This window comes from Geotrypetes seraphini, chromosome 8, assembly GCF_902459505.1.
Source record: "Geotrypetes seraphini chromosome 8, aGeoSer1.1, whole genome shotgun sequence".
In the NCBI taxonomy this organism is placed as follows: Eukaryota; Metazoa; Chordata; class Amphibia; order Gymnophiona; family Dermophiidae; genus Geotrypetes; species Geotrypetes seraphini.
Genome location: NC_047091.1, coordinates 122,082,795 through 122,106,609, shown reverse-complemented (window position 1 = coordinate 122,106,609; position 23,815 = coordinate 122,082,795). Strand labels below are relative to the sequence as shown.

Below are 23,815 nucleotides of genomic sequence, written 5' to 3'. Positions count from 1 at the left end.
ACGATAGGAAAAGGTTAATATAGAACGCAAAGACCAACTGTCACCAAAAGCTTCACTATTTTATATGAAAAGAAGGGACCTGCAGAGTAAGCCCACAGCATCCAGCACTTTATCAATTTTGCTTGATAGATGTAGATTTTCATACGTTCGATTGATTAAGCATTTAACATATATACATTTGAATATCTGCTGAAACAACACCTGGTGCAGGCAAATTGCCAAACACAATCCATGTAGGGTATTTCAATAAATTTGCTCCTCCATGAGGCCCATTATGCTTTCTTTTGCTGTGCTTTGTTCAATTTGATTTTTGTTCCCTCTCTTCTGTCGAGATATGAAAAGAAGCAACCATTTAATATTAGAAGCTATATTCCGACAGCAGTCAGTAAAGCTCAGAGGCTTCTGTGTGCACTTTATAGAATCTTCAAAAGTTGATGACTGTACCATTTAGCCTCTGTGGTACCAAAACATGAATTTTACCAACTACTTTCTATACAGTTTATCCATTTCATATAAAATAGTTCAGTTTTTTTGGTGACAGTTGGTTTTTGCCTTAAAACAGGTACATTTTTTGAGCTTACCACATGGACATCCTATGGCCTTTCGTGCCTGCTGTAAGGTTAGAACCTAGGTGTGGAAGGTTGAACCTAAGCTTGATGACATGAAATACCACACTTTTCTGAAACTATATGGGAGAATGACAATACATTTTTATCTTTGAATGGATGGATTATGCCACAGAGTCAGCTAACGACCCCTGGCAACACACACAGTGAGGAATCCACCCTGTGATGTTTCACGGCTGAGTACAGGAGTGGTTTGACATTGCCTTCTCCCGCAGTGTGTGGCTCCACTATGCCACTGCTGCCCAGCATAGGGCCCCTCAGCCTACGGGTGGTCTCCCATCCAGGTACTGGCAAGGTCTGACCCTTCTTATCTTCTGATAGTAAAAGCGGGCCTACCCAGGACAGCCAGAGTGTAGGCTATTTTTATCTTTATTTATATCCTAATTTTGCATTATTACTCTTTTGGATGTTGCATAAACCTTTTATATGTTCATGGTACTAGTTATTTCGTACTTGTACAAGAAAGAAGTTGGGGTTGAGGCAGATCAGAAAGCCTGAAACCCTCTCTTACAGTTATGAAAGTGAACCGATAAACACACACAATTGCACTTATCTTGAAAGTTATGTGTCTGGGAATGGGTGGAATTGCTTCTTGGTGCAGGGAGGAGGTGACAGGAAAAAGCCACTTTAAAGCCAAAAAGCACCAGTTCTCCAGAATCAGAAAAGTGATGAATGATGCGCACTCTACATTTCAACAGCACAAACAAGGTCATTTCTTGGAGAAAAACATCACCTATCATTGTTGTAAACTATTTACTAATGTCACAAGTTCAATCTTTAGTCAGCAGGAAATCTGGAAATAGCTATGGTATCTGCATGTGCACATTAATCAATGCTGACTGCACTCTGAAGCTGGGACTGACTCCTAATCCCTCATGCTTGCCTCACTTAAAGAGCTCTGGTCTTGATATAATATAGTGCTATAGTTTCTAAATTCTTCCTGGAAACAGCTACTGAAAGCAGGAAGAAAAGAACAAGTTTGAACCTTTCCTGAAAAACAAAGGCAAAGATTTTGGTTGAAGGAGAGTTGCTGTTTAATAATAAATAAAGGTCCCATCTGCAGGAAAGCTTTCCCATTTCTAGTACAATCCAAACTCAATGGCGCTTATTTATTCTGAGTCAGAGTACATGTAATTAAATTAAGAGGACAAGGACTGGGCTTTCTCACCTCATCTTTGTGGCATTTTTCCAAGATGCTGCACTTTCATAACAGTACCAATGGAAACTGTCCAAGAAGAGAGGATGGAATAGAGAGAAAAGGGGAGTGGAAATATAGATGTAAACAGACTGACATAGCTGCTGGTGTGTGACTTCAGCTTTAGTCCAGATTGCACTGTAGGGATGGAATAAAGGGAGTACAGCCCAACATCTGTCCTAACCCACATACATTTTCTTAATGGATCATGCCTGTGACCACAAGAACAAAGTAGTGGCAAGGGAGAAGTGTGGCTGTAGCCATGCAGAACTGGGTAGGTGAGGGGGCAACCTACTCAACTACCATGACCAGGCCACATGAGGGTGGGAGGAATGCTTGTGGCATTGGCAGATGGGTGCATTTCTGTCACTATATGATCCTACATCTATTCTGCTCAAATGTGGCTACAATAGGCTCTTACATGATAATATCTTTTCCAGTACCAAGGAATGGTATGCTGAACCGTAGGGTTGTCAATGCCCGCTCACAAGCATTCTGTAAAAGATGTTAATAATAACTTTCCAGCTTCTCCTTCTCCCCAGTCTCTGCTGTCCTCTTCAGTTTGTACCAAAGCCAGCGAAAGCTCTATAGAAGAGATAGGAGAAGGAGGGGTACGGGGAACTCCCCGAAACCAAGCATTTGATCTGCTCAGATAAATGTAAAACAATCGCTGAACAAACAGTAATGCAAGTAAAACATTAACAAGCCTCTGAGAGGAAACATGTTAAACAAGTTCAAACATAGATCTTCCCCCTTTTAAGTATATACAAAGATACTTCATAATCCCATAGTCTGACTAACAGGAAAATCTTAACTTCAAAGCTGACCACAGAGCTTAAGACAGAAAGCAGGTGCATCAGATAATTGCTGGGTTGGGGGGGGGTAAAACTGGAGCTGTGTAAAACCCATAAGCAACTGAAAGGACAGCAAAAAAAAACCCACCACCAAAATAAAGAAATAAAAGGAGAACAGAACTTCCTGCTTACTTACAGAAGGAAGAACTGAAGAGGGCAGTGGAGATCGGGAAGAAGGAGTAGGAGCTAAAGAGCTGCGATTGCCATCTTCTGCAGAATGCTTGCAAGTAGGCATGGACAACCCTATGGTTCAGCGTACTATTCCTACTGCACTGGAAATGAGGCTTATGCAGTAGGATTCTCCATTCTATTTGCATCCCACATGTACTGATTTTGTTATTTATATATATCCATTCATAAGATATGCACATAGTTACCATGGTAGAAGTGCACAAACATTTAACATGACCAAACTGCAAACATGAAGGTAGAAACAGACAGTTATTTTCCATGGCTCCAATGTCTCTAACATTTGACCTTCCACTGTCTGTGCACCCCTCCTGACTCAAAACTGCTCTTCCCCCATGCTGCACTCTCATCTTAGATCCTTTGGCGCATGTTAGGGAAGTCATAGTGGGAATCGGGGGGGGGGGGGGCACTTTATTTTCTTTAAGAGCTGTAAAAGACACCTTGTGATTTATTTAGGAATTGCAGGTATTTAAAAGAATGTAAAGAGGTCTGCATTTCCTTATAACAAAAAGATTTGGTGTTTTATACCATGAAGTTCACAGTACAGAGGAAATTTTCTGATTAAACCTAACCCCCACCCCCTTCATACAACAGCATTTCATCCCTCCCCTCAGTTCTCTAGATGATGCTATCCACACTCCTTTTCCTTCTCTGCATGATACCATCTAAGCCCCTCTTCAGGCCTATATGATCCAACTCTGCTTTAAGAAAATGGCTCAGTCAGGAGCAGGTTGTACCCCTCCAATTTATGAATGGCTTGGAGTTAAAAGGTGCCCATCACACCGTACTATCCTCCAGAAGGGGCTCCTTGCCATCCGAGTTCCTGACCTGTGAGCAATGGGCATGGCTCTGGGCTCCATTGCTGTGCTTCTTGTGACTGCCTGACCGTGTGGCCAGGTTACCATGTTCTGGAATGAACAAGGCTACAAGAAGAGACAGCAGCACTGAGCATGCCCCGAAAAGGAAGGGAGGTCCAGGGATGATGCTGCTCTAGAAAACAAAAGAGAACAATGTCTTAGAAACTGTCTAAGACAGAAAAGAGCAGAGATAAATCATGAAGAAAGGAGCAAAAAAAGGAGGAAAAATGGTCTGAATCAAAATTACCTCATCGGAGGGATTAGCCATGTTGAGTTTTGAGGTTTTGTCCAGTGTTTCTACCTCACTCAGTTCTACGTGAAACAGATAGAAGATGAATCCATAGAATGCTGGCCCCAGACCATTACAGAGGCCACGAATGCCAGTAATCATACCCTGAACGACTCCTGTGATGAGAAGAGAATATTTTACATATGGTAGTAATGACCTGCTCTCCGCTACAGACTTGTTCCTGTTTTGCCTGCACATACCTTGTTGGTCTGGATCTGCATTTCTGGATACCATGGCACTGATGGCTGGAAAGGTGATACTGGACATAGCAGCTACAGCTCCTGCTGCCCACATCATCCTGACAGAGGGTAGGGGGGGGGGAAAGAGAAAGAGAGAATGAATACAGGAAGGGTGCTTATTATATACAGTACTGAGCTGTGCTATGGATACAATGTGGGGAGGAAAGAGGGATGTCAGACACAGAGCAGAGGAAAGAAGGCATATAATCAGCATTTAACATCTGTAAACAATGGTGGTTTCTGCACTCTAAGGACATTACTAAGCCGTGTTCATTTGACAAATTACTGGCAGGAAATTATATAGCCCAACATTGGAGATAAAGACTGCCCTCTTGTGGTTGTATGACAACACTGCACCTAAAGCAAAGACAGGGACTAAAAGTAGGAAAAAACCCCCAAAAGCTCCCAAGCACTCACCAAGGCTGGGAGCCAAAGCCATACCAGGCCAGCTGCAGGATCTGGAAGCCCAGGCCTAGCAGAATGGTGTTCTTATTCCCAATAGAGCGCATCAGAATCCCGAGTACTACTGTCTGTAAGGAGGAAGCATAACAGTAATCAGACAGAGGAGAGAAGGAATGTGACCCATGCAAGGAGAAAGCAAACACCTGCAGCAGATCCTGGGCTGAGAGTCTTACCTGAGCTAAAATGGAAAGGATCCCTACCACTCCAATAAAAGCAGCAACCGTCTCAGAAGAAAAGCCGATTACCTGCAGAGAAATCACAAAGACAGAGGTTCAAATGGGTGTCCCCCTCTTCCTTCCTGCATCATAGAAGGTACAGAGGCTTTCGCTCCCTCCTTATACAATATGAAGGAAAGCTCTGGAAAAGGGTGTCTCCTTCACTAGAGGGCCGATGCAGAAAGCCACCTGGCTTCTACCACTAAATTAACAAGCTATTCAGAATGCAATGAGCAAACAGATTACTGCCACCTTTTTAAACACAGCAGTAATCTGCAGCTTATTGCAGAATATCATCCTGCCTCAGGCACTGACACAAAGAGTGACATTGTAAGAATAAAACAAAAGTTGATGGTGGACTGCATCAGCCCCTATCTGCCCCCTCCTCCCGCTCCAATATTAATAAAACAACAAACATAGTAACATAGTAGATGACGGCAGATAAAGACCCGAATGGTCCATCCAGTCTGCCCAACCTGATTCAATTTAAATTTTTTTTAAATTTTTTCTTCTTAGCTATTTCTGGGCAAGAATCCAAAGCTTTACTCATTACTGTGCTTGGGTTCCAACTGCCGAAATCTCTGTTAAGACTTACTCCAGCCCATCTACACCCTCCCAGCCATTGAAGCCCTCCCCTGCCCATCCTCCACCAAAAGGCCATACACAGACACAGACCGTGCAAGTCTGCCCAGTAACTGGCCTAGTTCAATATTTAATATTATTTTCTGATTCTAAATCTTCTGTGTTCATCCCACGCTTCTTTGAACTCAGTCACAGTTTTACTCTCCACCACCTCTCTCGGGAGCGCATTCCAGGCATCCACTACCCTCTCCGTAAAGTAGAATTTCCTAACATTGCCCTTGAATCTACCACCCCTCAACCTCAAATTATTAAAAGAAATATAATTTCCCTAATGTTTAACAGCACCACCCCCACCACTGGAATGGAAACGAAGATCAGCATCTACTACCGACCCCCAGGGCAGTCCGAAGAAATTGATGGAGAAATGACGGACGAGATTAAACGCAACAGCAAGGGAGGCAACACAGTTATCATGGGTGACTTCAATTATCCGGGGATAGACTGGAACCTAGGCACCTCTGGCTGCAGTAGGGAGACCAAGTTCCTGGATGCTGTAGGCGATTGCTTCCTGGAACAACTAGTCAAGGAAAATACGAGAGGAAATGCAATTCTTGATTTAATTCTAAATGGACTACGAGGACCGGCGCAATGTGTAGAAGTAGAAGGGATGCTGGGAAGCAGTGATCACAATATGATCCGCTTCAACATGGAAACGGGGGCAAAACATCGATCCAGAACGATGGCCACGGCACTGAACTTCCGAAAAGGGAATTACAAAGGGATGAGACTCATGGTGGGGAAGAAGATTAAGAAACAGAGAGTGGGGGTAAATGGACAATACTTGGACAAGAAGAGCGTCACCAGTGGGGTGCCGCAGGGCTCGTTGCTTGGACCTGTGCTCTTCAACATCTTTATAAACGATCTGGAAATTGGTATGACGAGTGAGGTGTTTAAATTTGCAGACGATATAAAGTTATTCAGAGTAGTGAAGACGCAGGAGGATTGCGAAGACCTGCAATGGGACATAAACACGCTCGAAAAAATGGGCTGCGACATGGCAAATGAGGTTTAACGTGGTAAGTGAAAGGTGATGCATGTCAGTAACAAAAATCTTATACACGAATACAGAATGTCCGGTGCAGTACTTGGAGAAACCCCCAGGAAAGAGACTTGGGAGTACTAGGTGACGAGTCAATGAAGCCGTCCGCGCAATGCTTGGCGGTGGAGAAAAGGGCGAACAGAATGCTATGAATGATTAAGAAGGGGATCCCGAACAGATTAGAGAAGGTTATCATGTTGCTGTACTGGGCCATGGTATGCCCTCACCTGGAATACTGCGTCCAGCACTGGTCGCCGTACATGAAGAAGGACATGGCACTACTCGAAAGGGTCCAGAGAAGAGTGACTAAAATGGTTAAGGGGCTGGAGGAGTTGCCGTACAGTGAGAGATTAGAGAAACTGGGCCTCTTCTCCCTTGAAAAGAGGAGACTGAGAGGGGACATGATCGAAACATTCAAGACACTGAAGGGAATAGACTTAGTAGATAAAGACAGGTTGTTCACCCTCTCCAAGGTAGGGAGAATGAGAGGGCACTCTCTAAAGTTAAAAGGGGATAGATTCCGTAGAAACGTAAGGAAGTTCTTCTTCACCCAGAGTGACAGAAAACTGGAATGCTCTTCTGGAGGCTATTAAAGGGAAAACACCCTCCAGGGATTCAAGACAAAGTTAGACTTCCTGCTGAACCAGAACGTACGCAGGTAAGGCTAGTCTCAGTTAGGGCACTGGTCTTTGACCTAAGGGCCACAGTGGGAGCGGACTGCTGGACACGATGAACCACTGGTCTGACCCAGCAGCGGCAATTCTTATGTTTTTATGTAAAAATGCCTTGATGTCTAATGGCAGTCTCCCGAACCCTCCTCCAGATCCCTCCATGTGTATCTTAACAAGAAGTAGATGTGATGCCCACTAGACACTAGGGATTTGAATTTTTTTATGGCAGGGAAGATGGTGTTGGGTGAAAAGGAAGGAAGGGGGGGGGGGCCCACTAGATCAGCAGATATTTTCATTTTAATTTCGAGATCAGGGGTTTGAGTCAGGAGTACTAGACACCAAGGAACATGCAGAAAACTATCAGGGAAGGTGGGCTGGGGAGGGAGGGGGTGCTTCTGCTAGACACCCCCAATCAACCCTTCTATTTTACCTCAGATTTTACAGAAAATATCCCGCATCGTCCATGTGTCAAAACTCACTGTTACCTTCCGTGCACTGCAGTGGAGTATTTAATGGCTTCATTAGCATTGATTTAATAGTCTTCATCGCTCAACTCCTCTCTACATTGCATTGAAGGTAATGTGGGCATATAACCCATGGCAACCTCACAATTATGCTTGCAGTAAGTTTTTGCATCAGCCCCTATGTGACATAGGTAACTGGATAGACTTGATCTGAGGCAGGATAACTTAACACCCATAAACTCCTCCAGCACACTGTTCACCTGTCTCAGGTACAAGAAGAAGCTGGAATACTGGCCCGCTTCAGGAAGATACGAGAGGAACACAGTGATACAGATGAGCAGCACTGTTGGATCCTGGCCTACTTTCCGCAGAGACTGGAAAAGAAAACAAGCCAAAATAAGTCAAGTTTCAGAGAGCAAGACTCCTTTGCCTGGAGTCTCCTTCCTCCCCGAAAGGGGAGAGAAAGAAAGCCTTACTGTAGCAGACATTGATGTCATCTCTCAACCTACATACAGTGGCACCAATTAGCTAAATACTACCACTAACTGGTTCTTTAATACACCTCCTTAGATCTTGAATTCTCAAACTCTGAGTGATGACTTCTTATTTATATATTTCACCGAAGCTCCTCAGAGAGCCACACTCTCAACAGGAGAGTCTGTGTGGTGACTATCCTCATCAGAGCTTGAAAAACGGTGTTTTATCTGTATTTAATTTATTTTTATAAAGTTTATTTTATGCAATCTTTTAATTACTTAAAGTGCCTATTCTTAAAATCAGTTTTATAAATATATTCATAAATTTAAACTTAGCCTAAGAATCATTGCTGTTTCATTCCCCACATAGGGGCTGACATGTCTGATTTAAAAGTACAGGGGGTGTGTGTGTGGTTATATTCGCTCCATAAGATGCACCCTCATTCCCACCCACTTTTTTGGGGGAAAATGTCTTATAGAGCAAAAAATACAGTATATATATATATCCTGGATGTATCTCTTCCACCCCCTCTACTGTCACATCCAACATTTCTAACAACTGACTTTCTACCAATTCTTGCATCATACCAATTGTCTTCCTACCAATATAACCATGGCTGCCACATTTTGGATTACCTGTAGTGGGTCAATGAACTTCTTTGGTAAACCTCCCAGAAGAGTAAAGCCTGCAACTCTGATAATGCACTAATCCATGCCAGAAGAAACAGCAATCACTCTTTCTGAAGCAAGAAGCAGCATCCCCAGCCTTCCTAGACAATTGCAGACAAGTGTTCCGCTTGTACTGTGCAACTGCTTCTCTAAAGTGATGGGACAGTGTGGCAAGGATCTAGGAGTGCTGGGATAGCCATTTGAAAGGCTACCAGTAAAAGACAGAGCATCACATGCACATGCAAGGGGAAGCCCACAGCTTCTTACCGCAAAGGGATCTGCCTGCTCCCAGGAGATGGGGGCTCCCCAGGACACAGGTCGCATTTCCTCGGGCAATGACTCAGGCACAACCAATAGAATGAAACCAATATCTAGCAGTGCCACCCCTGATGCCAGCACTACAACTAGGGTATCACTGTAGGCCCATGCCAGGTACGCACCGATGGCTGGACTTGTGACCAAGCTGGCAGCAAATGTGGCAGACACCTGTGAGAAACAGAAAACCAGATGTTAAGTAGGTGCTATCAATTATTGGCATTAAAGTTGATTGGCACTTAATTGACAGTAATAAGGAGCTATGTGTGCATCTGCCCTTTACACTATTCTATAATGTGCATGCCTAAGTTTCATATCACACAACTAAGGAATTAGGCATGATTTTACAGAATACTTGGGTTTATATGCCCAACTTCTACCATTTGGCATTAGGATTTACACCGTGTTTTAGCAGGCATAAATCCTTAGTGCCTAGCGCTATTCTAAAAAAGATTCCTCAGTGCTAAGTGATCTTTACAGAATCTTAACGGTGCCTAATTTTAGGTGCCATTTTCTGAATCTGGCCCCAAATCCTTCTGTAATGGTTATGTCCTGAACTGTCCCCAAATCCTTTGGATAACATCATGCAGTTTGTTTGGGGTTTTTTTGGGTTTTTTTAACGTTCTTTATTCATTTTCAAATTGAACAGCAAGTGCACAAAAGAATATTCTATACAAGTTATTTCACAATCGCACATTAATCTCTTCCACATAATATTCTAGTGATATAATAACCCTCCCAACCACCCACCCTTTATCACATTTTCAGTAAGAATAAACACACATATTATATAGCATATTTTAACATATTATGTATAAATTATTCCCAACTCCCTCCCCCCTTTAGTGTGCTAACAAGAAAAAGAAAAGGAAAAGAGAAGAATCGATGACTATTCACCACAATATGTTGCCAATGGCCCCCATATTTTTATAAAGTTAGTATATGTCCCTCTTTGTACTGCTATTGCTCGTTCCATTTTAAATATATGGCATAATGAATTCCACCAAAATATATAACTAAGGTTTCTGTGATTTTTCCAATTATTGGTTATATGTTGGATGGCAACCCCTGTCGTAACTAATAAAAGCTTGTTGTTATATGATGATATTTGACTCTTTTTCCTCATCATCATGCCAAATAACACTGTATTGTAAGAAAGTGCAACATGATTTTCCAATACTAAGTTCACTTGAGACCAGATTGAATTCCAAAATATCTTAATATAGGGACAATAATAAAGTAGATGATCTAATGTCCCAGGTTCCAGATTACAGTTGCCAGCATTTATTGGATTTAGAACTATCTATTTTTTGTAAACGAACAGGGGTCCAAAACGCTCATGCAGTTTGAATGGAAACCAGCACCCCTGATCTCCCTCAGCTTCTCACCAGGCCATATGCTGTACTGCGCTCATGCTCCTGCGTGATGTCTGCAACATATGCGAAAATAACAGAGAATGTGACCGCAAACACTCCAGACATGGATATGACAGCAAAATACCACCTGCAGGGGCAAGAAGTGGGCGGTTAGAACCAGCTATAAGGCACTGACTCCACTCCCTACCACCCATCCCAACCTCTTCCTTACCCTCCTCTCCCCTGACTCCCAAACACCTCAACCTCCATTCTACTAGCAAGTCCTGCTCACCCCCACTTCACCCGCCTCTTCTTTACCTTCCTCTATATTTTCCTTTCTGAAGATTCCTTTGTGCCTCTTCCAATTTTATCCATCTGTCCTCTTAAACGCCCTTATATCCTTGCATAGATGAGCTCCAATAGAACACTTACCAGGGGCTGAGTATCATAAGTGGGATGGGTGCACAGGTGAAAAACACTGTAAGAAGCAGAAAAGACTTCCTGCCCCAGACATCAGAAAGTGCACCAATAAGAGGAGCACTGAGGAATGACAGCAGACCCTAAAGAGACAGAAAATGTGCTGTCCAGGATTTATTAATATCAATAAACTCAAATCCTGAAGCAGGCATCAGTTGCCTACTACAAGACAGCTATAGACATTCTGCAAAGACATATGCAACACTACATATGCAGGTACAGGCAGTCCCTGGGTTAAGAATGAGTTACATTTTTAAAGCTGTTCGTAAGTCAGATTTGTATGAAACTTGGAACTTGTAGATTTTAAGAATCTTGCTGCTTACCTCTGCTTCCAGCTGACAAAAGGGCCAACTGTCCCTTTCAGTGTTCCCTCTAAGGTGCAGTATGCACAACCGCTCCCCATTCTTAAATGTGGCCATGCATCATTCCTTAATCTACTTCAGGAGAAATGTAGGAGTCTATGCCACTGGAAATACTGCTCAGTGAAATCAAATGAAGCTGCATCCATGTTCTTAAATACAAGTTGTACTTAAATTGGGCGTCTGTAACTTGGGGACTGCCTGTACTATAGCGCGTGTTAGCAGTAAATTTGAGACACTGAGAACAGTAGCACAATGTGTCCTAATACCATACCTGGACTATTGCAACTCATTATTTTGTGGTATTACAGAAAAAGAATGCAAGAGGCTACAATTGCTACAAAACACAGCCACTAGGCAACTTCTCAAAAGGAACCGATACAAGGGGGCAAGTCCACTATAAGAGAAACTATACTGGCTGCTGATGAAAAAAAGAATCCACTTTAAGATAGCCTGCATGGCTCAAAAAGAAATCTATGGAGAGAACTTGGAGGGACTAACTTCTGATATTAAAGTCCCACATTCCTTCTTCAATTCATGAACTATGCAATGCTACAAATTATTCTTCCTATCACCTCAACAAGTATGGCAAAAGAAAATATTTGTAACTACATTTGACTATCAGGGACCTCTCATTTGGAACAAACTGCCAATACAACCCATCAACTACCTTGATTTCTGGAAGAAATTAAAGATGCACCTTCTCACTATAGTCACTTTCCTACGCATCAGCCCTTTCTTCTAAACCAACACACCTAACAATGTAACTCAAGAGCTTGATCTAAATTTTATTGCAAACCACATACATTCCTTGTAGAAAACTGTGGTATTGTATCGTACTCCACGTCAGTGGCGTACCAAGGGGGGAGAGGGGGCAGTCCGCCCCGGGTGCATGGCTTGGGAGGGTGCACAGCCGGCCAGGTCCGGGTCCTCCTGCCCTTCCTTTCCCCCGGCCCGTGCCGCTGCAATCTTACCTCCCCCCTGCCGACAAGAAGTCTTTCTGACGTCAATTCTGACGTCGGAGAGGACATTCCGGGCCAGCCAGGCAGTGATTGGCAGGCCTGGAACGTCCTCTCCGACGTCAGAATTGATGTCGGAAAGACTTCTTTTCGGAGGGGGGAGGTAAGATTGCAGGCGCAGACCGGGGGAAAGAAAGGGGAGAGGCGCTTTTTTTTTTCCCCGTGGCAGGGAGGGCAGGATGTAGGTAGGCAAGCTGGCTGGCTTTAGCGCAGCAGGGAGGGAGGGAGATAGGTAGGCAGACAGGCAGGCTGGCTTTGGAGGTGGACAAAATCTGAAAGGCAGTGGGGGGGACATAAGGAGGCACTGGGGGCACCATGAATACAGGAAGGAGGCAGTGGGGGCACCATGGACACGGGAAGGAGGCACTGGGGGCACCATGGACACGGGAAGGAGGCACTGGGGCTATGGACACAGGAAGGAGGTACTGGAGACACTATGGATACGGGAAGGAAGCACTGGGGGCACCATGGACACGGGAAGGAGGCACTGGAGGTACCATGGACACGGGAAGGAGGCACTGGGGGCACCTTGGACACGGGAAGGAGGCACTGGGGGCACCATAGACACGGGAAGGAGGCACTGGGGGCACCATGGACACGGGAAGGAGGCACTGGGGGCACCATGGACACGGGAAGGAGGCACTGGGGGCACCATGGACACGGGAAGGAGGCACTGGGGGCACCATGGACACGGGAAGGAGACACTGGGGGCACCAAGGACACGGGAAGGAGACACTGGGGGCACCAAGGACACGGGAAGGAGGCACTGGGGGCACCAAGGACACGGGAAGGAGGCACTGGGGGCACCAAGGACACGGGAAGGAGGCACTGGGGGCACCATGGACACGGGAAGGAGGCACTGGGGGCACCATGGACAAAGGAAGGAGGCACTGGGGGCACCAAGGACACGGGAAGGAGGCACTGGGGCACCAAGGACACGGGAAGGAGGCACTGGGGGCACCATGGACACGGAAAGGAGGCACTGGGGGCACCAAGGACATGGGAGGGAATAGAAAGGGACAATTGTTGGGCCTGAGTGCAGAAAGAAAGAAATGAAAGAAAGGATACACAGTCAATTAATAGATGTCCCCTTTTGATGAAAAAAATAAATGGTCACGTTACCTCTGACTTACTTTCTCTGCAGCAGAGTCGGCAGCCTGCGCTGAGGTGCAGGAAGGTCCCGCGATGACTCGTCTGCCGGCTCTGCTCCGGAAGAAGTAAGTTACATCGGAGGAGGTGGACTCGGCAGACGCAGTCATTGCGAGACTTTGCCATAACTCCCTGCGTCTGCCGGAGCAGAGCCAGCAGACGAGTCATCGCGGGACTTTCCAGCATGCGGCTGCTGAGTCCGCGCCAGAAAAAGTATGTCAGAGTGGGTGGACTGGCAGCCGGCAGCTACAATCATCATGGGACCTTGCTGCATGAAGGGAGAGAAAGGAGCAGGACTGCTGGAATGGAAGAGTGGTGGAGGGAAAGAAAGGGGGCAGGGTGATATGGAAGGGTGGTGCTGATGGAACTGATGTACAGAGAAAGGGGAGAGACATAGGGGGGAAGGATATTGGAGGGAAAGAAAGGGGGCAGATGCTGATTGAAGAGGGGTGGATGGCAAGAGAAAGGGCAGACATTGGATGGTAGTGGGGAGCCTATGCTGGATGGAAGTGCAGATGGGAGAGATAAGGGAGCAAATGCAGGAAGGAAATGGGAGGAGAGAAAGAGGGGAGCAGACGCTGGATGGAAGTGGACAGAGAGAGGCGAAGGTACTAGATGGAAGGAGGGGATAAATAAAAGGAGGGCACATGATGGGGAGAAAAGGATTGAGTAGGGAAACACTGGAGAGGTAAGGGAAAGGTGGCAAGCTTTAGGTAGACAGTAAAAAAGGACATTGATGAGAGAGTAGTAAGAACGTAATCTAGACAGATGCAGAAAATAAATTGAAAAGGAAAATGAGGGAAAAAAGGGAAAGGGATTGCAGAAGAGAGGTGTGGGAGAGGGAAGGAGAGGAGAGAGATGCCAGACCAATGGGGGTGAAAGAAGAGATGGAAGGGGGAGGCATACAGTTTCTGGAAGGGGCATAGAAGGAGAGAAGATGCCATATAGGGGAAGAGAGACGGCAGACAGTAGATGGAAGGAAGAGAGTTACAAGAAGATGAGGAAAGCAGAAACCACAGAAGACAAAGGTAGAAAACATTTTCTATTTATTTATTGCTTTAGGAGACATGTGTCACTGTTTCTGTGGTGCACTGTATGCAGAGTCCAGCTTCTTACTGGTTCAATTTAACCTCTGTCTATGTATTTCTATTTATCCCCCCTTTTACAAAACTGTGGAGCGTTTTTTAGCGCCAGCCGTGGTGGTAGCAGCTCTGATGCTCAGAATTCTATAAGGGTCAGAGCTGTTACCACTGTGGCTAAAATCCACACTACAGTTTTGTAAAAGAGGGAGGGGTTAGTTTGTGATTACATATTCCATACTAGGCAAAGGTGTTTTCTGTGTGTTTGAAATACATGTTTTTTGATAGAATTGACTGCAGGATTGATCTGTACTAGTTTGACTTGTTTAGTTTTACAATGGGTGTATTGATGTTGTACTGCTCACTACAGTATGTAAGATGCTGCCTTTTCCTAGGTACTGTGTGACGTGTGGCTTGTTACTAAAAATCATGTTGTTCATTCAGATGGGGGGAGGGTGTCAAAAAATGATGGGCCCCGGGTGTCACATATGCTAGGTACGCCACTGCTCCATGTACCCTATCTTAGGAGGGAGGTTCATTCCTGTCATAGTATGTGCAAAACTAACCCATTTAGAGAAATTGCCTGAGAGAAGCCACATACTGTATCCTCACCACATCTAATCCACTAGGATACAAAGGAGGAGAGAATGTGATGGCATTTTAGGGACCAAGTTTCCAAACAGATTTCCTGGTGCAAGGCCAGAACCCCATTGATCTCTGACTTTCCCCTCACTTCTTCAAACTAAATAATCCCTGAGGCTTAATCTAAGCTTCCTGCAATTCTCTTGCTACTTTTGTCTCCAATGGAGGGCCATTGCGTGCAAAGAAACAACCAATACATGAGCAGAAGCTGTGATCTCAGACAAACCCCCATATAGCACAGTTACTTACCGTAACAGGTGTTATCCAGGGACAGCAGGCAGATATTCTCTACATGTGGGTGACATCATCCACGGAGCCCCGACGCGGACAGCTTTTCAAGCAAACTTGATTGAAGATTTCAAGTTTGCTGGTGCTGCACCACGCACCAGTGTGCCTTCCTGCTCCACTAGAGGGCGCGTCCCCTCCTCATGGTCTTCAGTTCAGATAGCTAGCAAAGAAGCCAACTCCAGGGAGGTGGGAGGGTTGCGAGAATATCTGCCTGCTGTCCCTGGATAACACCTGTTACGGTAAGTAACTGTGCTTTATCCCAGGACAAGCAGGCAGCATATTCTCTACATGTGGGTGACCTCCAAGCTAACCAAAAAAGGGACGGAGGGAAGTTGGCAATTTAGGAAAACAGATTACGCAAAACCGACTGGCCAAACCGGCCGTCACTCCTGGACAAAGTATCCAGACAGTAGTGTGAGGTGAAGGTATGAACCGAAGACCAAGTGGCAGCCTTGCAAATCTTCTGAATTGGCATGGACCTGAGGAAAGCGACAGAAGACGCCATCGCTCGGACTTTATGTCTCTTGATCCGACCATGCAGCGAGAGACCAACCTGAGCGTAGCAGAAGGAAATACAAGCAGCCAACCAGTTGGACAAGGTGCGCTTGGAAACAGGACGCCCCAACCAATTAGGATCAAAAGACAAAAATAATTGAGGAACCTTCCGATGAGACTGGGTGCGTTGGAGAAAGAAAGCCAACGCCCTCTTACAGTCAAGAGTATGAAGCACCACTTCACCAGGATGAGAATGGGCCTTAGGAAAAAACACCAGAAGAACGATAGACTGATTAAGGTGACAATCTGACACCACCTTAGGCAAGAACTTGGGATGAGTGCGGAGAATCACCTTGTCATGATGGAAAACAGTAAAAGGAGGGTCCGCAACCAAAGCCTGCAGCTCATTAACCCTGCGAGCAGAGGTGAGGGCAAGCAGGAAGATCACCTTCCAAGTAAGGAACTTCAGAGGAAAAACAGGCCGCAGCCGATCAAGGCCCAGCGGCCACGGCAACCCGGGAGCCCTCGGATGCCGGATCCGAACGGATGTTAATTTTTTTTTATGAACGAAGGCAAAAAGGCGCACAGCGACTCCCAGTACAAAACAAAGAAGATGCGGTGCTAGAAAGGCACAGAACACACGGAGAGAAAAATGACAGGGCTTTCTGGCTCCACAGAAAACTAAAAACTGAAGACCACGAGGAGGGGATGCGCCCTCTAGTGGAGCAGGAAGGCACACACATGCGTGGTGCAGCACTAGCAAACTTGAAATCTTCAATCAAGTTTATTTGAAAAGCTGTCCGCGCGGGGCTCCGTGGATGACGTCACCCACATGTAGAGAATATGCTGCCTGCTTGTCCTGGGATAAATTAAACTAACAAATGTTTAAGATGAATATTACATTTCAGAACACAGTGCATCAAAACATTGCACAAGACATTTATCTGCTGACTGTATATTATGTATGTTTAACCTGTAACCCATTCTGAGCTCTTTGGGCAAAACAGGATAGAAAATAAAATAAATAAATAACTGTTCATTTCTCTTTGGTTTAGAAGCTTCACTATTCTTGAATGTTTCTCTTATTTGAGGTTGTAAGAATTTGATATTTAATTATATTTGCTTACTCAATAAATGCTTTTTTACCCTACACATCTGGAAGTGACTCCCTATTAAGTCTATTTATTTAGTTTGGGTGACGCTGAGGTGGCATCTTACCTTGACTCCATGGATCAGGCCATTCATCAGGAAGGTATGTTGAGAAAATGTCTGATGTAGCACCTGAAGAAAGACACTTTATTAGTCATGTGGAAAGAGCCCTATGTGGCAGGAGCCTTCAGTGGTATGCTGAGCCACATGGGAAGAGAAACACTGGTTCTTACCTACAGAGCTGAGAACCTTAAAGCCTTATTTACTTGTTCAACTTTCCTTAAAGACATTCTTATTTAACAGTTTTTTTAAATTGATTTTAATGCCTTATAGATAAAAACAATTCATTTTACAAAGCTGTGCTAGGCTTTTTTTTTTTTTTTTAAATCGCCGGCCGTGGCAATATTAACTCAGACACTCATAGAATTCCTGAGCGTTGGAGCTAATTCTGCCGCAGTTGGCAATAAAAAAGTTTAACACAGCTTTATAAAATGGGTATGTGTATTTTTAAAATTATTATTGAAACCTGCTTTGGACCTATGGAGAGTCATCAGAATAAATTACATTAGATTCTTGTGAGTTCGGGTCTCCACAGTAATATTTATCGGCATACAGTCAATATGAGTCCAATCCATTTATGTTTTGGTTATCAAACACCTGAGTTCTGTGTGGATCTCAGGGATTTCCAGCTTTCTAACTCTGCGTTCCTTTGTATTCTTCAGTTCCTGAACTTACCGTTAACATTGGAGTTGTTAGTAAACCCCAGGCAAAAAATTCCAGGAAAATAACCACAACTGCATGGTACACGCTGGGGTCTCCAATCCCTTGGCGCTGAAAAAGGAGAAGCAATGTTCTGTTACTGCTAAGCCAAACTAGGAAAGAGTGCAGAGGCAAGAGCTACAGCCTTTAATGCCAGAGCATTAGTCAGGGAATAGAATCTGTGACACCAGATTTAGGAATTCCAACTCCACAACCAGCCATTAACTCCACTGCTTTTTGCTGTGTACATGTGAGAAATAGGGGTCCTGTAATACAGTTTGGAGCTATTGTGCTCAAGACTTACCCATGCTAACATTCAGCACAAAACATCAAGCAGCAAGCAAGAGCCCACTTAAACTTTTGACTTTCAGACTTAAATTTTCATAAGTATAACCAATGAAAGTTTTCCAAGGGAAAGCTTACAAGAGATGCTGTGACAAGATCAAGTCACATGTGCTAAATGCTGAAATAGTCTCACACTTTTAAAGTTACAAAGCTGTTTTTAAATGTAGAAACAAGGTCAAGGGAAAAGCTGTAGCTGATACTTTTTACTGAAATAAGTAATCCATCTGTGACTGGCTTTTGAAAATTAACTTCTCTTCACTGGATTGGCGAATGGGTTCCAAGAGATATCACTGATCCAGTGAAGAGAAGTTAATTTTCAAAAGCTAATCACAGCTATATCACTTATTTCAGTAAAAAGTATCAGCTACAGGCTTGTATTTGACCTTACTGTATTGCTACATTTTTGGGGAATCTGATCGTCCCATAGTTTCAGTTTTGCCACATCTTTGACAGACATTTTGGAAGCACGGTAAAGGGAAAATTCTCAACAGGCCACCTAAAGTTAGGTGTTAGGTTGATGCATACTAATAGTGAATTCTATATCGGCAATTATGCAGGTAACTGCTTTTATAGACCACTAGTGTATGTGCACTTACGCTAGCTCAATGGCTGGAGTAAATATTTGAAGAACAGTGTGTAGTAGCTGGATGAGTAAAAGGAAAGGCAAAAAACCCAAACCTCTTTAATAAAAATATCTGACGCAAAAGCAATGTAATCAGGAAGACCCAACATGCTGTCTCCTTTAATTAATTCTTGTTAAATTTTATATTTTAGATTCTAATTTGTTTACATACATTATTGTGTGCAATCTTTGGTTTCTTTTCTCTGTTTGTCTAGATTATTTATCAATATGTTGTCTTAGCTGACTCATAAGTATATTTGAGTATATTTATTTTGCTGATTCAACAATCCACAGGATTTCAGCTATTAATATTCATAGCCATTACTATTATTCTGTTCATATGTAGTCTATAAACATTATGGGGCCTATAATCAAAAAACATAGGCATCCAAAAAACAATCGCCAGGACGTCCAAGTGCAGATAATCAAAACCGTCTTTCTGTACGTCTAGCGAGGTGTTCCAGCCTCTTTACATTCAGAGCATGAGATGGGCGTGGTGGAGACGTGTTATGGGCGAGCTTTGGGCAGTCTCAAGGACGGGTTAGATATGGACGTTTTGCAGCAATAATCAAACATTTTGCAAGACATCCTGGACAGAACTTATATGTTTGGAACTAGACCTATTTTAGAAGGGTCTAAGTGCCACAAAGGTGCCCAAACCGACCAGATGACCACTGAATGAATCAAGGTAAGACACCCCCACACTCTGCCAGTGCTCACAGTCTCCCTCACACCCACAAAGATCAGAATACAAAATACATACCTGTCTCCAGAACATCAGCTAAGAAACAAAAATATTGTGGGGTGGTCTATGCCCTGGGGGTGGTCCTACTGCCCCCACCAAAGGACCTTGGTTCTACGGGAGTCAATATATGAAGAAAGAAAAAAATGGAACCAGGTTCTGGACTTTCAGGAGTTTAAAACGTCAAAATTTACTGGTGTTGCAAAACAGATTAATAACCCATTGTCATAAAAATCAGGCAGATGCCAACAGTTACAGAACATAAAAATTGTGCTATGTGTAAAAAGTGAACATCAGCACCTGGTACAGGAAAGCCTAGTAGAGCTGTACACAGGTGTCTTAAGTAGCTTGGTGGGTGGGATAGTGAACCAAAGAGAGCCATACAGAGGAGTAGCAAATCCCATAAGCCACTCTAACCACTACATTTTTAGAATTAGGGAGAAAGCCAATACAGAGGCAGACTTACAACTTTGGCATTATGTGATTACTGTATTTGGTTCTGAGGTTCTTTGGATATTTCTAGCATCCTTTACTGCAACACCAAGATTTTCTTTCCTTACCTTTACAGTACCAGACAACAATCTCTTCCCCAAAATACAATAGGGAAAGGTCTTTGGGACCAAATCCTGATACCTTTTTTTTTTTTTTTTGCCTGCCTCAACACCAAGGAGAGCTAACTTAGGAACAAATACTACAAAATATAAGATGAGATAATTTCCAAGAAGTATACCAGTGACAAAGTAAATTGTACCTTATGTACATATTTACTGCTATCACATGAGAAGACAAGTGTTTACTTTCTGGGATTCTAGCATGGAAGTCTCCATTCCAGGCCCTATCTGGAAGGTTTTGGAGTGGGTTCCAACAAAATCTGCTCAACACAGCAAACACCCCTGGCCAGAGAGGTAGCTGCTCTACACATCCTACATCCAGGGTCCCCAAAAAGTGTGGGTGTATCCTAAGGACAATAGGCATTAGCCCCTACACTAGGGGTGCCCAAATGGTCAATCGCTATCGACCAGAAGATCGCAAAGGCAACGCAAGTCGCTGCCTGGCTGGCCTGGAACTTCCTCTCCAACGTCAGAATTGACGTAGGGAGGGGGGGGAAGGCTTGTGGGCCCGGTGCTTGAACAAGCCAGGCCTGGCTTGGGGGAGCAGGGAGAAATCAGCGTGGTGGCTTGGGGGTGCGGGGGGGGGGGCAGGGAGAGAGAAAGAATCGGGGAAGTGGAGAAATCGGCACGATGGCTTGGGGGAGCAGGGGGGAGAGAGAAAGAAAGACAGGCAGACAGAGGGAGAGAGAAAGAGGGGGCAGGGGAAAGAGAAAAAAAGAGGGGGGCAGGGGGGAGAGAGAAAGAAAGAGAGACAGAAAGAAAAGTGGAGGGGGCAGAAAGAAATATTGGATTTCCAGAAGAAGGAAGTGCAACCAGAGGCTCATGAAATCACCAGACAAAAAGGTAGGAAAAATGATTTTATTTTCAATTTAGTGATGAAAATGTGTCCGTTTTGAGAATTTATATCTGCTGTCTATATTTTGTACTATGGCCCCCTTTCACTAAACCATGATAGTGATTTTTAGCGCAGGGAGCCTATGAGCATTGGGAGCTGCGAGGGGCATTCAGGGGGTATATTATATATTTTTGTACAGTTGTTACTGAGGTGACATTACGTATTTTAAAGTCATCTGCTTTGACCTCTGAAACCCCCCCCCCCCCGAATACAAATGATAATTAACATTTTCTTTGCATACAGTGTGCTTTATGGTTTTTTTTATTTTTTATTTTATTGTTGGTAGACCATTTTGACTTGGTCATTTTAAAAGTAGCTCGCAAGCCAGAAAAGTGTGGGCACCCCTGCCCTACACCTACAAGCTCACAGTCTTCGCTAGAAGCTGCTCCCCAGCAAAAGGGGATCCTGATTAGAGTGCTTCACAAGCCAGCTCTTGATAACATTTTAGGCAAACTGGTTTCAGGATATTTATAATGAGTATGCATGCAATTGATTTGCTAACACTGAAACTCTAGTGAATACAATCTCTCATACATATTTACTTTGCATATACTGTACTAAAAACCAGGCTGCCTAAATTCAGGACTGTGCCAGAAACCCCTGGGGGGTTGACCCAAAGCAAAGCCAAGCCCAGCCAAGCCAGTGGGCTACTGGGTGTCCTCCCCCAACCCTTGGCCCCGCGCCTCTCCTCGCTTCTCCCCTCCCCCACTCTAGGCCCCCTCCCCGCAAATCCCTCCAGCCCGTACTCACGCTGCCTCCATCCTTGATGATAATTTTCTTGACTAGCAGGATGCTGCGGTTCAGCCTCTTCTTTTTCTTCTTCTTCTCCCTGGTCATGGTTAGCGGACAGCCATCCTCGGCGGCCGCACCAGCCGCTCACACAGATGAGACCCGATTCGGGGCTCCAGCAGCCGGCGGCCCCCGTGCCGCTTCCGGTCGTAGCCCGCCTCCTGTCATTTAGCCCCGCCCCCGCACTCTACCTCTTCCGGTTGCAACCCCGCCTCCCCGCTCTCGTTGGCTCTTTGGTTCTCTGCCGATTCTGAGAACGGAATGCAGAGACTGAAAAAGAGCGGCCCGGCACCTTCTGCACTATTCCCGCCCCGGGAAAACCCGTTCCTGTCTGAGGCTCCGTCTATTGGTTGGATTAGGGACAGTTTTCTGCGTCGCATTTTCTGATTGATCAGTTTAACTGTCAGTTACAGCCCAGGTGTTTGCATTGGAGGGGGGTGGGGTGCTGTAGTGCTGACACCTGTTAATGCGGCCATCTGAATTAGTGGTGTGTGCGTGTAGCTATGGAAACTACATTTATGGCTGCAGTTCGTCCAGGTTGAAGCCCACCTGATTCCTCCCCATAACACATCTCCCAACACGCCCCTTTGATCTCTGGATGCACAGCAGCTTAGAAGTGCTGCTGCACGTCCAGAAAGTTGTTTTTGATTATCGGCACTTGGACGTCCAAGTACTGACTTAAGCTGGTTTTTGGACGTTTTAAAGTTTTGATTATGAGCTCCATAGTGTTCAGAAGGGGGTGACTCACAAGAAATAGACAACAGATAAGCATGCATCAGGACACTCTGAGGAGAGTGGCCCCTTGGGGGATCATTTTGCAGATTTCCCCAAAGATGAGGACTTCCCCATCAAGGAAGGCTTCAGCGAGGCCGAGGCTGCAAATCCCGCAGAAGACTTTGGTATATTCGAGCATGCATCAGGGATCCCAAAAACCGTTCATAGTCAAATGCGCGAAAGACAACAGCGCACGGACAAGTGAGCGCAAGGCATCTGAGCACCAGCAAGTGAGCGCGAGACATCTGAGCATGAGACAACTGAGCGAGAGACATCTGAGCGCCGGCAAGTGAGCGCAAGACATCTGAGCGCGAGACATCTGAGTGCCAGCAAGTGAGTGCAAGACATTTGAGTGTGAGACAACTGAGCGAGAGACATCTGAGCACCGGCAAATGAGCGCAAGACATCTGAGCGCGAGACAACTGAGCGCCGGCAAGTGAGCGCAAGATATCTGAGCGCATTTGACCTGTCACCCCCAAAACAGTGACTTGCCACTCTTTCTTATGGGTTTCAGAAGTAATGCCTTTCTTGTGACCTTGTTACAAAGAAAGGGGTATATATCAATTTACACTGGCAGGGTAAATGCAATAAACACTCTTGTATTAGTACCCAACTCCTGTAGAAATGATAAATTTCTCAAACAACAAATATTACCAACAATAATAATTTTTTAAAAACCCTATAAAAAAGCGTGTTAGCATTTTTAGTGCCAGCTGCAGCGGTAACAGCGCCAACGCTCATAGAATTCCTATGAGCGTTGGAGCTGTTACTGTTGCGGCCGCTGCCAAAAATGCACACTTTTGTAAAAGTGGGGGAAAGTGTGATGGTTTGTTTAAATATGCTCAGAGACTCTATGAGATATTTATCTCAAACTGCAGTCTCACTGACCAATTATTGCAGGGTTTTTTTGTGAAAAATCACGCAGTTGCAAAATTGAAAGTTTAAAATAAGTTTGTTTTGCACCTTTTGAGTTTTGTGACTGCATGATTTTTCACAAAAAACCTGCAATGATTGGTCAGTGAGACTGCAGTTTGAGATAAATATCTCATAGAGTCTCCGGGTCT

At 44.7% G+C, this 23,815-nt stretch overlaps 1 protein-coding gene across 1 annotated transcript; it reads right to left on the bottom strand.

The window, feature by feature from the left end:
• Positions 1-1,636: 1,636 nt before the first annotated feature.
• Positions 1,637-22,165, bottom strand: LOC117365733 (hippocampus abundant transcript 1 protein-like). Its single transcript, XM_033956500.1, has 12 exons — positions 21,939-22,165; positions 17,950-18,045; positions 17,284-17,346; positions 10,990-11,117; positions 10,591-10,705; positions 9,155-9,373; positions 8,003-8,116; positions 4,885-4,956; positions 4,667-4,779; positions 4,211-4,308; positions 3,969-4,126; positions 1,637-3,854 (listed from the first exon to the last, which is right to left on the bottom strand). The coding sequence occupies exons 1-12, from the start codon at positions 22,023-22,025 to the stop codon at positions 3,642-3,644; spliced, it is 1,476 nt and encodes a 491-aa protein (XP_033812391.1). The 5' UTR covers positions 22,026-22,165; the 3' UTR covers positions 1,637-3,641.
• Positions 22,166-23,815: the final 1,650 nt, after the last annotated feature.

Bases quoted from the DNA above. Each gene is read 5' to 3' on its own strand.
- LOC117365733 (XM_033956500.1), bottom strand. From the start codon at position 22,025: ATGACCAGGGAGAAGAAGAAGAAAAAGAAGAGGCTGAACCGCAGCATC. The intron at 11,118-17,283 runs GTAAGATGCCAC...CTGTCTCTTTAG, and splicing joins GCCTGATCCATGGAGTCAAG to GGTCTGCTGTCATTCCTCAG. The intron at 4,309-4,666 runs GTGAGTGCTTGG...ACCCTCTGTCAG, and splicing joins GGCTTTGGCTCCCAGCCTTG to GATGATGTGGGCAGCAGGAG.